Below are 15,491 nucleotides of genomic sequence, written 5' to 3' on the forward strand. Positions count from 1 at the left end.
AAATTCCTAGCTTGAAGATAATAACATTTCAAGTTTTCTAAGACAATTGGAAATCACTTCATAAAAGTTGTTTTGTCTTTCTGGAGAGCATGAAACTATTAAACTTTGCTTAATAAATGTGTCAACTGAACGTGCTATTTTTGAATGCCCTTAGTATAAAGTGTGCTTTGCTAGTTTCTGGATAACCAATAACCAAGTATTTTATTATTTTAGCTCTTCACGATTGTACTGGGTAGATGCCTTTTTTGATAAAATTGAGCACAGTACCTTTGATGGGTTAGATAGAAAAGTCCTGGCCAGTATACAGCAGATAACACATCCGTTTGGACTTGCCGTCTTTGAAGGTACGTTTTGAAGCAAAAGAAGTGTGTCTTATTTATACTGTACAAGTTGTATAAAACTCATCCTCATTTGGCAATCTCACAATTCCAGAAAAGCTGGTCACTTTTTTAATTGAAATGGTGCTTTTATGTATAAATAAAACATTTGGTTAGTTGACTATTTAACTTTTATTTTTTGTTTGAGAAATTTTGTTTGAGAAAATAAATAAATAAATAAATTTAAAAAAAAGGCTTCTAAGAGGTAGGGTCTCTCTCAGAGATCCATACCATCAACTCCTATTGTTTTTATTCCCTGGTTATATTACACTCCTCTAGAGCTCTTCCCTTTCTCTCCAAGTCATAGAATTTTCACCTCTACTGGTGCAGGAAAAATTTGTATCAGGAAGTATTCTTGCAACTCTGTTGTTTTATACGGGGTCCTTAGCTTCAGAAGCTCAAAAGTCAATAAATAAATGTTTTATTTAAGAAAAAAAATATATATATGGGCTTCTAAAGAATCATTTCTAGAGACGAACAAGTCATGGAAAATGATAACAGAAACATATTACAGATATTTATGGAGGAAGCTTCCCACATTTGGAAGAAGCATTACAAACATATTGCATTTTCCCAAGTGATTTGTAAGTGAACTGTGGCGAGAATACTAATCACCGTGTTCCTTCTTAGACTACGTGTATTTTACTGACTGGAGACTGCGTGGTATTGTTCGAGTCAGGAAAACAGATGGTGGACAACTGGTGGTCCTCCGAAGTGGCGTTGGTGTTGTAATGCGTGTGAAGGTATATGATACCAGAATCCAGACCGGTGAGTGATGTTGCCAGCTTCTTTCATAGGGATGTGTTTAATATAGTGGCTCCTTTTCTCTTTAAGTACCTTATTATTTAATATAACTCCTGATAGTTTTATCTTCCTGTCACTCAGATAGTTTTAAAGTGTAAGATTTAGAATTTCTGTTCGACTCGGCTAACTTTAAACCTGTGTTTGAGAAAAACACGTTTCAGCACTTTCCTGTATTTATATTGAATGTGCTATTTGGCACGTTGATTTCCAAGAGGAATCGAGTTTTTAATATTGGGTCTGACAACCAAACCTGTGATCAATCAACCTAAAGGAAATGTGCTTGACTCACTTATCTAGGGGCGTTGCTTTTTCAGGGTCTAACGCCTGTAACCGACCCACCAATCCGAACGGTGACTGCAGCCACTTCTGCTTCCCAGTGCCAAATTTCCAGCGGGTGTGTGGTTGCCCCTATGGAATGAGTCTGACTTCCGATCGTTTGACATGCGTGGAAGACCCATCCCGTGAGCCACCGTTGGAGCAGTGTGGTGCCTTTTCCTTCCCCTGTAACAATGGCAGATGTGTGCCCATTCACTACCGCTGTGATGGAATTGATGACTGTCATGATAACAGTGATGAGGTTCAATGTGGCACATTTAGTAAGTAGCTATACACTAGCAATACTTCCTAGGATGAATAGAACAGAGAGAGGGGGCTTAAAAAAAAAGGCTTGGGTTATCTCTATAGGAAAGAATATTCCTTTCGGATTGTTAATATGTACTCCAAAGGCTTTTAGGAAGCTAGGCGATGAATATCATTCATAGATAATGTTGCAGGTGATTTCTAGCATTGATTTGGGCTATCTTCAACAAAATTTCTTTCTGACATTGGCTGTTTGGATCAATGCAGAGTCATTGCATCTTGGCATACTCCTCAAAAAGTCAACAAAACAAACTGGATCTAATCTTTAGTATTGGAGAGAACAATATCACAGAATAGGTGCTTGCAATAATAGCTTTTGAAAATCTCATGTGCTATAATATTCCTTTTTCCTCCTGTTGGTGTAAAATGAATTATGGGTGAAATGGTGGTTTTAACCTTTACATTCTTCTTTTGATGGTAATCCAGTTTATAATAAATGCTATTGCAGAAGACAAAAAGATAGAGGACAGTTGAAATCTCAGAAATTTCTATCAAGGAAACATTAATAGAAAGAAAAGTGACATTTAAAAATGAAAGTGCTCATTTGTACATTTTTGAAATTTCTAAAGTTTTATTTTGTGTATATCTTTTTGTTTTTAAAAGTGTAGATTTTACATGAATGTTTTATCAATTTCCAATGACCCATGTGATCAGAGGAAGCATAGCTTAGAAGTAAAGGACGGGCCTTAGAGTCACACCAACTAGAGTTTTGGTCTTGGGCAGATTCCTAAGCTCTCAAAGCCTCAATTTCCTCATCTATAAAATGCAGATAATTACATGTACCTGACAGTATTCTTGTGAGGATTAAGAGAGACAAAAAAATGTAAACACTTAGAAAAGTGCCTGGCATATGATAGTTGCTGAATAAACTTGCACATTTTGTATAACGCTCCCATTGAAAAAGGAGAAGAAATGGGCCTTTACAAGGTAAGATCTCATTTAAAAGGCGGTAAAAACAGATGTCTTTATGACCAATTCGTTTCTGTTGTAGATACTTCCTGTGCACCTTCAGCGTTTGCGTGTGGCCACGGAGGACAGTGCATTCCTTCATACTGGCGCTGTGACAACCAAAATGACTGTGTGGATGGCAGTGATGAGCAGAACTGCCCCACCCGAGCACCCACTTCCTGTCGTGCAGACTTCTTCACCTGTGATAATAGCTTGTGTATCCCAAAGAGCTGGGTCTGTGACACAGATAATGATTGCGGGGATGGATCTGATGAAAAGTCATGCGGTAAGTTTTGAACTGATTTCTCTTGGTTGGTCAGCCTAGTGAATAGATTTGAACAGTCAGTAGGCCTTGTGCACTTTCCTTGAAGGCTTACATAATTTTCCTTGTATCTTAGCTACTTCTCTTCATCTGTCAATCCCTGTATTAATAGGCTATAGGAGCAAAGACGTGGGAAGTCTTCCTAAATATTTCCTATGCAAGCAAAACAAGGACTGTCTCTGATGTCTAAACCCAGATAGAAACTGGAAAATAAAATCCCTCAACTAACTATTCAGTTATTTAAAACAATTTTTCTTTATAAATCATATAAACACATCCAGACATTTGGCTATTGGTTTTCCTTTTCATTTATACAGGCAAAAAGGCAACAGAATAAAGAGGCACAGGACATTTAAATTTCATTAATCTCACCCACCTGCTTTTCATCTTGCAAGTTCTGATTTCCTCTAGGTCGTCGTTTGTTTTCATATCAGCAGTCATAGTTTAAGGTGGAGCAAAGTTCCCTGGACTAAATTCCTGTCTTGGTTGCATGATTAGGCAATTCGCTTTTTCTCAGGACTAGATGAGCTTTAAGATCCCCTCCAGCTTTCACATTCTGTGAGACTATATTTACTATGACTTCACGTTTCGGGTAGGGGGAGGCAGCGCATCTGACTCTAAGGCTGTGTCTCTTCAGCCAGCTAGGACCCTGGTTTTGAGGATCGTTCTGCTTAGATATTGGATTAAATCCAGTTATCATGATCTGTCTCTACACTGTTGCTACTGGGCATTGTGGTCATGCGGACCATGTTGCCTTGCTGGGCTCCATTGCTTAGCTTTGGTGCAGTCTTGGACTTCATAGCATTCAGGAGGTGTAGGCCAGTCCAAGGCCATGATGCTTACTTTCTAAGTGTGGTCTGTTTTTCAAGGTGTGATCACAGTTTCTGACTCTGCCCTGTAATATTTTTCTTCCTCTTTCCAAAAAGTGTCCTAGCTGGGCTCTGGATGGGCTGACTTTGGCAATCTGGCTGACTTGAAGGAATTTTGAGCACACATACAACTGAGATAACTTACGTATTTCCATAGCGTTTTACAGTTTGGCTCTGGTACACACTGAACAAGAAATAAACTGTAACTTGGTTTTGTTTTTGGATGACATTAGATCATACAGAGACATGCTCACCTAGTCAGTTTCATTGCCCCAATCATCGATGTATTGACCTATCTTTTGTCTGTGATGGGACCGACGACTGTGCTGATGGGTCTGATGAGAGTGCTTGTAGTAAGTACATTGCTTTATTTTTAAATTAATTAATTAATCAATCCATTGAAGTCTAGTTGATTTACAATATTATATGTTTCAGGTGGATAACATACTGATTCACAATTTTAAAGGTTAACTCCATTTATAATTATAAAATATTGGCTATATTCCTTTGTTGTATAATATATTCCTGTAGCTTATCCCTATCTTGCCCTGCCCCCTTCCTTCTGCCGATTGTTAACCACTAGTGTGTTCTCTATATCTGTGAGTCTGTTTCTTTTTGGTTACTTTCACTAATTTGTTTTATTTTTTAGATTCCACATGTAAGTGATATTATACGGTATTTGTCTTTCTCTGACTTATTTCATTAAGCATAATACCCTCCATGTCCATCTATGTTGTTGCAAGTGGCAAAATTTCATTCTTTTTTATGACTGAGTAGTACTCCATTATATATATATGCCACATCTTTTTTATCCATTCATCTGTTGATGGGCACTTAGGTTGCTTACATATCTTGGCTATTGTAAATAATGCTTTATTTTTATTCATGATGTTTAGAAAAATCTCAATGTTTAGTTGTTTGCTCCTTGGCTTAATTTCTAATACTTTTCTCTCTCATTTTCAGTAATTAATTGCACTGCTTCTCAATTCAAATGTGTCAGTAATGGTAATTGTATTAGCAACACATATCGCTGTGATGGTGTTTTTGACTGCAATGACCACTCTGATGAGACAGATTGTCGTAAGTACCATATACCTAGCATGTTTCAGGTGAAGGGGTCATTTCATGTTTACCAGTATTGATATTACCACAGATTTTCTCTTAGACAAACTAGAGAGAAGGCAGCCTGAATTACAAAGCATTGTCAAAGGAACACAGTATTGAACATATAATAAAATCGACTTGACATTACCAAACAGCGACTTATAATTTGTGAATCGAGGGGTTGTAAATGGGCACTTTCAGATTGTCTCCTGAGTAGGTTAAATATTTCTCAGATATTTTTGTTCTCACTATTAATTTTTCCTAGGGCATACCAAATTAGTGGGTTTCAAATTTTTGAGGTTTACTATTTATAAAGATATTTTAATGGTTTCTTTTAAATCTCAATAGGGAGGTGAAATCAAGCAAATCACTTGTTTAGTATCTGCTAACATGTTACATATGGTCTTTGTCCTGAGAGTCTGGTAAGAGAAATTATCGAAAGTAAGAAACAAAGTAAGGTAGATAGTTACAAGGGCCTTATAGAAACGATACAGATAAAAATTCTATGAAGGTTCAGAGCAAAGAAATTTTTTCAGAGGATTCAAGGAGGACTTCACGGACTATAAATCTGTTGGGCCTATAATCTCCACAAGCTGTAGACCTATAATCGACAGGATTTGTTATTCCCCACGTTTTATATTAAATGAGGTGAGGTGGTCATTTGTTTGAATAATGGTATTTTGAACCACAAATAGTAGGTTTCTATCAATTCTCCTCCCTAATCAGAAAAGAAGTGTTTAAATCTATGGATCAAAAAGAAAAGTTAAATGCTTGCTTACTGTATAGGTGTGTACAACACCCAGAAATTCTTAATCACTGAATTTCCTGTCTCACATTGAAAACGTGGAATTCTTCTGTGGTGATCTGAGGTTAAAGTTCCATTGCCCCTGATTTGCTATTGCCTTAAAAAGTTCCTAGGCGGGAGTTTGGGTTTACTCCTGTGAAATAGGCAAGCAATTCTTACTTATCTTGTAAGGATTGCTTGGTGAATAGTGGAAAGTTTGCAAAGAACTGAGGATTTACAGTCATCTTTTGTTTACTTAATGTGTGCTGGTTTCATCTGATATAATTCACTTGAGGGAAAATGATAACATCCAAATATATGACATTAAACCCATGAATTCCAATTCACCGTAGCTATTTAAGCTCTATTTAAATGCTCTGGTGATTCTTTATTATTTAATCCATAATTAGAAACACAGGAAATAGAATTTTCTTTTGACCCAGGGACTTATCTTCTATCCAAGAGTTGTACATCCTTTGTGGTCAGATCCACTAATCTGATGCATAAAGATCTCTACGTGCCACAATGTCAGAGAAGACTCGTGTCATTTTAGATTTTAATATTACATTTGTCATAGTCATTATTATAAACCTACCATTGATCCAAAATCATTTCCTCTGAATCTAGGAATTATATAAAAGGGATTATGGATTGCCTTCACAAGCCCATTTTCCCCATTTCGTTCTCTCAGCAACCAGGCCTCCTGGTATGTGCCACCAAGATGAATTTCAGTGCCAAGCAGATGGTATCTGCATTCCGAAGATCTGGGAGTGTGATGGCCACCCAGACTGCCTCCATGGATCTGATGAGCACAATGGCTGTGCCCCCAAGACCTGCCCTTCATCTCATTTCCTCTGTGACAATGGAAACTGCATCTACAGAGAGTGGCTCTGTGATGGGGATAATGACTGCAGGGACATGAGCGATGAGAAGGACTGCCCCACGCAGGCCTTTCAGTGTCCCAGTTGGCAATGGCAATGCCCCAGTTATAGCATCTGTGTGAATCTGAGTGCAGTATGTGATGGCAACCCTGACTGCCCCAGTGGGACAGATGAGTCCCCACTTTGCAGTAAGTTTCCTGACCACAGTTTACTGCCATAAATTCATCCTGAGCAGTGGCCGGCTGTACATCATCATTGTCACAGTCACCATGTAGCTTTTGAGGAAGGGATCTCAGTTCCTCTCTGAATTTAGATCTGTGTAGATCCGGATAGCCACCATGGAATTCAAATAAATCATCACTGGATAATATTTCTCATTAAATCCTTTGCACCTGGTTCTGTGTTTTTGCTTCATTAGATCGTCAAATTAAATTTGGTTCTGTTGGTAATGCGCTCATAAGTTTTTCTAACTTTAATATTTTCTGATTTCAATCAGAACTTGCCACAAAACAAATGAAGTCTGGGGATTAGTGTTTGCTATGATTAAAATCCTGTGATTGGCATGTAATCCTAATTACTGTCCTTTCTTTATTTCTTCTTTAATCAATGCTCACTCTCAGATGATACCCAGCCAGGTATGATTGCAAAGTATTTTAGATTCTTATGATTTTAAACGCATTGCGTTTGTGCTGAAAATGTCCTAATCATTTTGACTTACTTCCCCTTCTAGTGCATGTTTCATATCATGACTCTTATAAATAAGAGTACACATGGAAATAGAGGGCATTTGCATCCTCAGGTAGATGAACTATCTTTGGGTGCTTCAGGCGTTGCCATTTTAGCCCTGAAAGTAAGGATGATGGCATATCAGTGCACCTGTGCCCTGTAGTCTTCCAATTGCCTTTCTCCTTTATAGACCTTCCAGCTCTGCTCTTCAGTGTCAAAGTCTTATCTTCCATTTCTGTGTAGGTAGAAGAATGACAGGAAGCAAATGGCAAGTAATTTAGGTCTCTTTGCATGCTTTACCAATGATAGTTGTGTTTCTTGATGTCCACCATATTTCCCCAAGTTTCTCTCATTGCACTAAATGGAGTTATAATAGAAGGCTGTAGTGAAGAAAGTGGTCCAAGTCCAGTGGACGTGAAAGATGGTAAATCCTCAGGTAAATCGGAGCACTGAACAGCCTGTGGACCTCATCCAGGTGGATTCTGCTCATAGCTCTTACCTGGGTATTGTGTTGAAGGTGACCTGAGACTGTATGACACATAATACAACTGAGTGAACCAAAGAAGCAAAGATTCCTGACTTTTCCACTCTGTGATTCTTTTTCTTTATTCTAGACCAGGAGAGCTGCTCAGATTCCAATGGTGGTTGTACTCACCAGTGTATTCAAGGGCCCTATGGGGCTCAATGCCAGTGTCCATTGGGATACCTGCTTGCCAATGACTCTAAGACCTGTGAAGACATAGATGAATGTCGTATTCCAGGCTTTTGTAGCCAGCACTGTTACAATACGAGAGGTTCTTTTCGGTGCTGGTGTGATCCGGAATACAGGTTAGACGCTGACCAGAGGACCTGCAAAGCTACAGGTAATGAAAGTGAACTAACTCCAGCCAGTTTACCAAGCACACTCCAGAGCTTAAGATTAAATGTCACGTTTAACAAATTTCACCATCTTTATATAATGCTTAATGAATTCAATCCAACCAGTATTAATTCAGTTTCTACTACGTGAAAGTATTTGTACTATGTGTTGGGTATTGCTTTGGCTGCTTTAAAAGTGACCAGATAGTGACCACCTAGAGGGGTGGGATAGGGAGGGTGGGAGGGAGACACAAGAGGGTGGGGATACGGAGATGAGATATATATGTATATGTATAGCTGATTCACTTTGTTATACAGCAGAAACTAACTCAACATTGTAAAGCAATTATACTCCAATAAAGATGTTAAAAAAAATAAATAAAAGTGACCAGATAGAGAATGCTAAAACAAAGTAGGCAGTTTCTTTCTTTTTCGGGCAGGAGTCTGGAGGGTAGACGGTTCAGGGGGTAAAAGCTGGTGTGGCTTCCATCTTGGGATCCATTGCTTTTGCTCCAGTCTTTGCCTGCTCCCAGAAAGTAGGAAAGGGGCGAGTAGCTTCCTTTTAAGGATGGCACCTAGAATTTGACACGTCGTTTCTGTTCACATTTTATTGTTCAAAACTTAGTCATATGGTCACTCCAAACTGAAATGGAAATGGGGAAATGTCTCTAGCTGGTAGGCCCTGTGCTGTGCTAAAAAGTGGCATAATTTATTACTAGAAAGGAAGAAGAGGAGAGGGACATGGGGATGATTAGAAGTCTCTGCCACAGCTGAATGCAAAGTACAAAATAAGCAAGTACAAAGGTAACTATAGTAACAGGAAGAATGCAAGTAGGGTTCACTCCAGGTTGATATTTAGATAAACACTAAAGTGTAATTCAAGGAAGAAAGATATTTCGAAAAAGCTTACTTTCAACGCTCATGAAAACCAGCTAACTGTTAAGGTAACATCATTCTTATAGGAATTTTTGTTTGTTTTTCCCATTTCTCTAGTGTGGAATGACATCTTCTTTCTGTTACCAAAGGTATTACATCAAATATTGAGTGTTTTTTCTCCCAGAATCATTGACACTTGTATTTTCTTCTTGGACAGCATCTGAAAGTCTGCTGTTACTTGTGGCGAGTCAGAACCAGCTTGTTGCTGACAACATCTCCAGGCAGGAGCACTCTATCCACGCCCTTGTCCAGGATGGTTCTCACATTGTGGCTGTTGATTTTGATTCAGTCAGTGGTCATATCTTTTGGTCGGATGGAACTCAGGGTAAAATCTGGAGTGCGTTTCAAAATGGAACAGATAGAAAACTAGTAAGTACATGTCTACTGGCCTTTGACCTGACTAGTTCCCGTGCCTTGGGTCTATTTGCTGTTGTTACTCACCAGTGAGAGAAGGCCCTACCTCATCTTAGGTGGTTCTCATGTTTTCCTCTGGGCCACATCACACCCAAGGGACCCCGATGTTCCTAACTCCTACTTGATGGGATCTGAAGGGAGATGCATGGCTCTGAATTGCAGGTCATATGATGCAGAGACCTCACAGCATCTTGGAGGTCCCTTCTGCAAATTTTTTTCCTAGTAGATGAGAGATAAGGGAAACACAGGGGAGGTTGCTTTTCTTTCTTTTGTCTTTTAAAAATGTTTTTAAAATTTATCCTTTTCTTTGCCGTTATGGTTTATTACCGGATACTGAATATAGTTCCCCGTGCTATACAGTAGGACCTTACTGTTGAGGTTGCTTTTCTTAGCTTTAATTCAGTTATGTTTCTTGATCAATCTCCCGGAGTTTCAGTTTCTTGATCCTTGATGGTTATGTTTCCTCTGCCCCTTAGAAATTTATTTTGTAATTGTTGGCACTCAATCAATAAAGGTATTACTTTTGCCATGTGAACACTGTAAAGTTTCATAGGGTTGCCAGCTTAGCAAACGGATACAGCTTTTGTTTAACTGAAAAAATTCTGAAACCAAAATGAAACTACATACTAATCCAACAATAGAGTATTCAGTTCTACACAGTCTTGTATATTTTTCCAGAAAACCCTACTGTTTCTACATGGGAAGACAAAGTTTTCTAATCTTCATAAGCAATCATAGGACAAATTAGATGCCTTATTCTCAATTTTCATATAATTTCCATGTTTGCATTCATTTATTCCCTTTAGAATTCACTCGTTATTCACTTTTGTCTTTAGACGCTTGACAGTGGTATCACCATGACTGAAAGTATTGCAGTAGATTGGGTAGGACGCAATCTTTACTGGACAGACTTTTCTCTGCAAACAATTGAAGTCTCTAAACTGGATGGGAGTCACAGGACTGTGCTGCTTAGTGAAAACATAACAAATCCAAGGGGACTAGTGTTAGATCCCAGAACTACGTAAGACTTCTTTTTTTTTTTTTTTAAGTGATGTTGCCTTAACATTGTATGAGGGAAAAATAACATGACATGCTGTGGCTAATATTCATATCACAAAATGTACACATTGATTTATTAGCTTGGCAATATATGATTAAGTCTAATGAATGCATGCAGTAATATTCCATAGACGGGCCATGGTATTTGTGCCACGTGTACCTCATGGTTATGCAACAAAACAGCCAGATTTTCCTGCTTCAGTTTCATATTGTTTACTAGAACTTCCTTTTATGTCATGTAAGGAAGTTTTTGCCTGCTGGCCCTAAAGGGAAGAAGAAGAAATTCTCCCATGTGCTTAGAAAACTTTGAAGGCTTCTTGCCTCGAATTTCCTTAGATTCTCTTAGATTCTTTTCTGCAGGAAGATGACTTAGGCAAATTATGTTCAATGCAATGCAGACTTCCTAGATATTGTAAAGGAAATTTCACGCCCGTGAAATTCATGATAAATCTCTGATGATGAATAAATTGACTTATCTTAAAAACGACAGGGTAGATAAACAGGAACAGATGAACTTTTCTAGATCAACTATTTGTGGATTGTACAGAAACATGAATCGGCCTTGAGACATTTCAGTGTCACAGTATACTGCATGTTTTCTGAACATTATAAAAACACCCAGATGGCTTGTGATTGAATTATGATTACGGTTTTACTTTGTGACTCTCAGAGGAGATAGTAATCTCTGTGCATATATTCTGACCTGGATATGAGTTATTTTAAGCAGAGCTTAAACATGATATTCTGTCACTTAAAATGACAGTTATTTCCCATTTTGAAATATGTCCCATCCAATCGGTAACTAGTTTCTTTTCACAGTGCCTCTGTGATGTTCTGGTCTGACTGGGGCCATCACCCTCGCATTGAGCGAGCTAGCATGGATGGCAGTCTGCGCACCGTCATTATCCAGGAGAAGGTTTTCTGGCCCAATGGCTTAGCTATTGACTACCCCAACAGGCTGCTGTACTTCGTGGATGGCTATCTTGATTACATAGACTATTGTGAATATGATGGAAGCAATCGGCGGCAGGTGATAGCCAGTGATTTGGTAAGTTGGTAGTGAGGAAAGGAAACTAAGACAATAATGGTTTAGTAGGAAGCAGATAGAGTAACAAGAAAGCTAAGAAATTCACTGTTGTGTCGTAGACATTACAAGGTCCATCGAGGAAATATCAACAGGAGGAAGGGTCAACCTATCTTTTATTTCTGACAGAAAATCAATATTCTAGTTCATGGTCAGATTGTGCCGCGTCCAGGAAGGATTAATAGCTCGTGTGACTTAGTTGATCTGTGGATGCTAATCCGTTGCTTCTCTAAGTCCATGTAAATAATGATTTAATTATATGTAGATTCCCTCCATGAAATCATAACCTGTTATATATTTCTATTCAGGAAATTCTGGTGAATTTATTGTCACAAGTTAAATGAGAAAATATGTAGTTTACCAAAAAACTGTTATTGACTTCTGTTTAAGATTGTGATTGCTTATAGTTCTGTGGCTTGAAGAGGCCCTGGGAGATCTCTCCTGTAACTAGACAGGTGATCTACATAAGCCACCCTACTTTCTGCACTTCCGTTTTGCTTTTGTTTATAAGATGGATGCCCAGTGTAATTACCAGAGTAAAAGTGAAGGCTAAGTGACACAGGTACATGAAAGTATTTTGGTTGGTAAGTGGGATATAGGTCAAGAAGTATATATTTTTTCTGTCTCTTGACCAATGATTTCACTATGTCTTTATTAAGTTAAATGCTAAAGGAAACCGTCTTCTCGGGGAGGTATCCTTTTCTACTTTGTCCATCTTCATTTTTGTTTCTAGGTCTCATTGTTCTCTTCTGCTTCACAGACTCTGCGGCATCCCTACTCCCTAAGTCTCTTTGAAGATTCCGTGTACTGGAGTGACCGTGCTACTCATGAGGTTATGAAAGCCAACAAGTGGCATGGGGGGAACCAATCAGTAGTACTGTCTCTTCACCAGCCCCTTGGAATTGTTGTGGTTCATCCTGCAAAACAACCAGCTTGTAAGTGATAGAGATATCCTGCATGGTATAGCTTGGAAAACATTGATCTGGGGAATATAAAATGTATAACGTTGCAGACCCGTTTGTTTGGACAGTACACTTCCATGACCTCTGTTTACCATGGAAAAGTCAAATCTCGTATGTCTTTACATACTCAAGTCTCCCTGGTCTTTTCTCCCACTTTCTTTTGCCACACTGGACTTCACTGGACTTCATTTTGGTACAGAAGCACATGAGGCTACTTACCATCTCTGAACGTCTGCACTGGCCCTTCCTTCTGCCCTGGGACGCCCCTCGTCCAGATGTCTGCCTGAGTTGCTGCTTCACGTTATTTAGAATTCTCTTAGGTGCTCCTTGTGGGCCTCGACCATCCTATCGAAAATGGCACCGCCTCTCATAATTCTTTTGCTCTTTACTCTCACGTTCTAAAGTCACACAACTTATGAGTTTAGTTTTATCTCCCTTTGTTAGACTATCTGCCTCATGTTTACAGTATTCCCAGTGCTTAGAGTGGTGTTTGGTACATAGTGAAGGCTTGCTGGTTTTTGAGTGAACAAATGGATTACTGCATCTAACAAGGTGCATGTAATAAGAATGTATAGGACCTAGAGAACATCCTATGAGCACAGGATGTGCACAGGATCCCTCTACTTCAAGGAGCAGAAACACACAAAGATGTCATCAATAGGAAAATAAAAGATTATTATCTAACCAAAACTTGGACAACAGTGGGTAAATGTCAAGGTCACATAGGGAACACACAACTTGGTTTCGTTTAATGTGAAAAGATCTCTTTGGGGTCAGCCAAGGAGACACATCTTATGTAGCATCAAATTTCTATTACTGAGCTCTGGATTACTCAGCGGCTGTTTGTTCTGTTTATAGACTGGATTGATCTGTGACCTTGGGAAAGTCACTCCTCCCTCTTATGCCTCTTATGAATTCTATGTTGAAAGACTGATGTTGGGGAAGGGTAAAGTAGTTTAGGGCAAATACCAAACCAGCCAAAGTAACTTAATGTATTGTGTCTCCAAATATTGGGGGCTTCTGGAAGGACAATTTATTAATTGAGATATAATTGACACATAACATTGTATTAGTGTTAGGTGTACAACATAATGATTTGATATATGTATGTATTGTGAAACGATCACTATAATAAGTTCAGTGAACATCTATTACCACACATTTTTTTTTCCGTGCTGAAAACTTTTAAGATTGACCCTTTACTATAGTCATCATGCTGTACATTACATCCCCAAGACTTATTTACCTTGTAACTGGAAGTCTGTACCTGTTGACCACCTTCACACATTTTGCCTCCCCGCATTCTCTGCTTCTGACAAGCACCAGTCTGTTCTCTCAGTTCATTATTTTTTAAATTTAGATTTAAAATTTAGATGATTAAAAGTGATATCATATAGTATCTGTCTTTCTCTGTCTGACTTATTTCACTTAGCATAATACCCTCCAGGTCCATCCGTGTGTTGCAAATGGAGGATTTCCTTTTCTGCGGGCCGAATAATATTCGATTATATGTGTATATATACATACCATGTCTGTATCCATTCATCCCGTGCACTTAAAAGTGGGCGGTTTTCCATTCACCAATGTTTTCTTCTCTTCTCTTTGTATTACAGCCACAAATCCATGCGTCCATGCCCAATGCAGCCATCTGTGCTTGCTTTCCTCAGAGAGGCTTTACTCCTGTGCTTGTCCTTCAGGGTGGCGTCTCTCTCGTGATTCTGTGACTTGCGTGAGAGGTACAGTATGTCCTTTAAGTATGCCCTGAAGGTGGAGCTTGCCACAGTTTGTACAAAGCTGTGTGAGCTCTAAACCACTTGGTGATGGAGTGTGTGCTGTGTTCCCTCTGATCAGCAGGTATCTGTAGAGTGTGTGCTATATGGGGTGTTAACTGAGCACCATTTACAGAAACTGTATTCCAATTGACCATATGCAGAAACTGTATTACAACTGAGTTGTAATTGTAATGTAGTTTCTGTACATGCAGCTAATATTATGTGTGCATGTAATTCAACAATCTTTAACCTCACATTTTCTCTTACCTGGTTATAGTCAGGCAAGCTAGGATAATGGGAAGTTCCAGTTTCTGCATTTAGAAGTAAAAATCCTTGATATTTGTGGATAGCTTCATTTTGTAGGTTCCTGATCTCATCTTTATTCTCATAACCAATAGTCAATAATGAGTGTTATAGTCTGGGTCTTCTGACTCCAGTTTCAGTACCTTTACTATTACTGTATGGTACTTTAAAAATGAAAGTTTTCTCTGTATGAAATATTTAAAGGGATTATTTGAATAATTTATTCTTCATCTCATTCTAGATATCTTACTGGGTTGATTGAAGAGTATGTGGAGAGCTATACTAAGTACTTTAGTGAGCAAGAAAGGAAGGACAAGATGTAGTCAGTCCACAAAGGAGATTTCTAAGAAATCATTTGCCTTTGCTTAAAAATCTAAAGAGGTAGTCTAAACTCAAGTTTCTTTCATTACTCGGTGAAGAGGAGTAATTGTGTTTTGATACTGATAAAAAATGGCTATAGACCAGTTAAAATGAAATGGTTAATGGGAAAAAATTGCTAAATTAAGAGAAAAGTAGAGTCAATCTAGAGGGAAATTTAGTTTTCAAATGGAAAGTATATTCCTGAATCCAGGAAATTTATGGTGTTTACAGGTTATGAGGATGTAAGGTTACTGAAAATCAAATTCCATCGACATGTGATATTTTGCAA

The 15,491-nt window shown here is 38.5% G+C and overlaps 1 protein-coding gene across 1 annotated transcript in view; it reads left to right on the forward strand.

Moving 5' to 3' along the window:
• The window catches only part of LRP2 (LDL receptor related protein 2), a 197,001-nt gene that overhangs the window by 94,295 nt on the left and 87,215 nt on the right, over nt 1–15,491 (forward strand). The window contains exons 19-31 of the mRNA XM_027078206.1: nt 214–344; nt 1,008–1,145; nt 1,496–1,777; nt 2,812–3,054; nt 4,193–4,312; nt 4,923–5,039; nt 6,539–6,916; nt 8,069–8,317; nt 9,406–9,617; nt 10,499–10,683; nt 11,541–11,769; nt 12,566–12,740; nt 14,381–14,503. Coding sequence (XP_026934007.1) covers nt 214–344; nt 1,008–1,145; nt 1,496–1,777; nt 2,812–3,054; nt 4,193–4,312; nt 4,923–5,039; nt 6,539–6,916; nt 8,069–8,317; nt 9,406–9,617; nt 10,499–10,683; nt 11,541–11,769; nt 12,566–12,740; nt 14,381–14,503 — 2,582 coding nt within the window. The remainder of the gene's footprint in view (nt 1–213; nt 345–1,007; nt 1,146–1,495; nt 1,778–2,811; nt 3,055–4,192; nt 4,313–4,922; nt 5,040–6,538; nt 6,917–8,068; nt 8,318–9,405; nt 9,618–10,498; nt 10,684–11,540; nt 11,770–12,565; nt 12,741–14,380; nt 14,504–15,491) is intronic.

Source organism: Aethalodelphis obliquidens, unplaced genomic scaffold (genome assembly GCF_003676395.1).
Source record: "Aethalodelphis obliquidens isolate GAN/ISIS:26980383/991018 unplaced genomic scaffold, ASM367639v1 scaffold2, whole genome shotgun sequence".
NCBI classification, from domain to species: domain Eukaryota; kingdom Metazoa; phylum Chordata; class Mammalia; order Artiodactyla; family Delphinidae; genus Aethalodelphis; species Aethalodelphis obliquidens.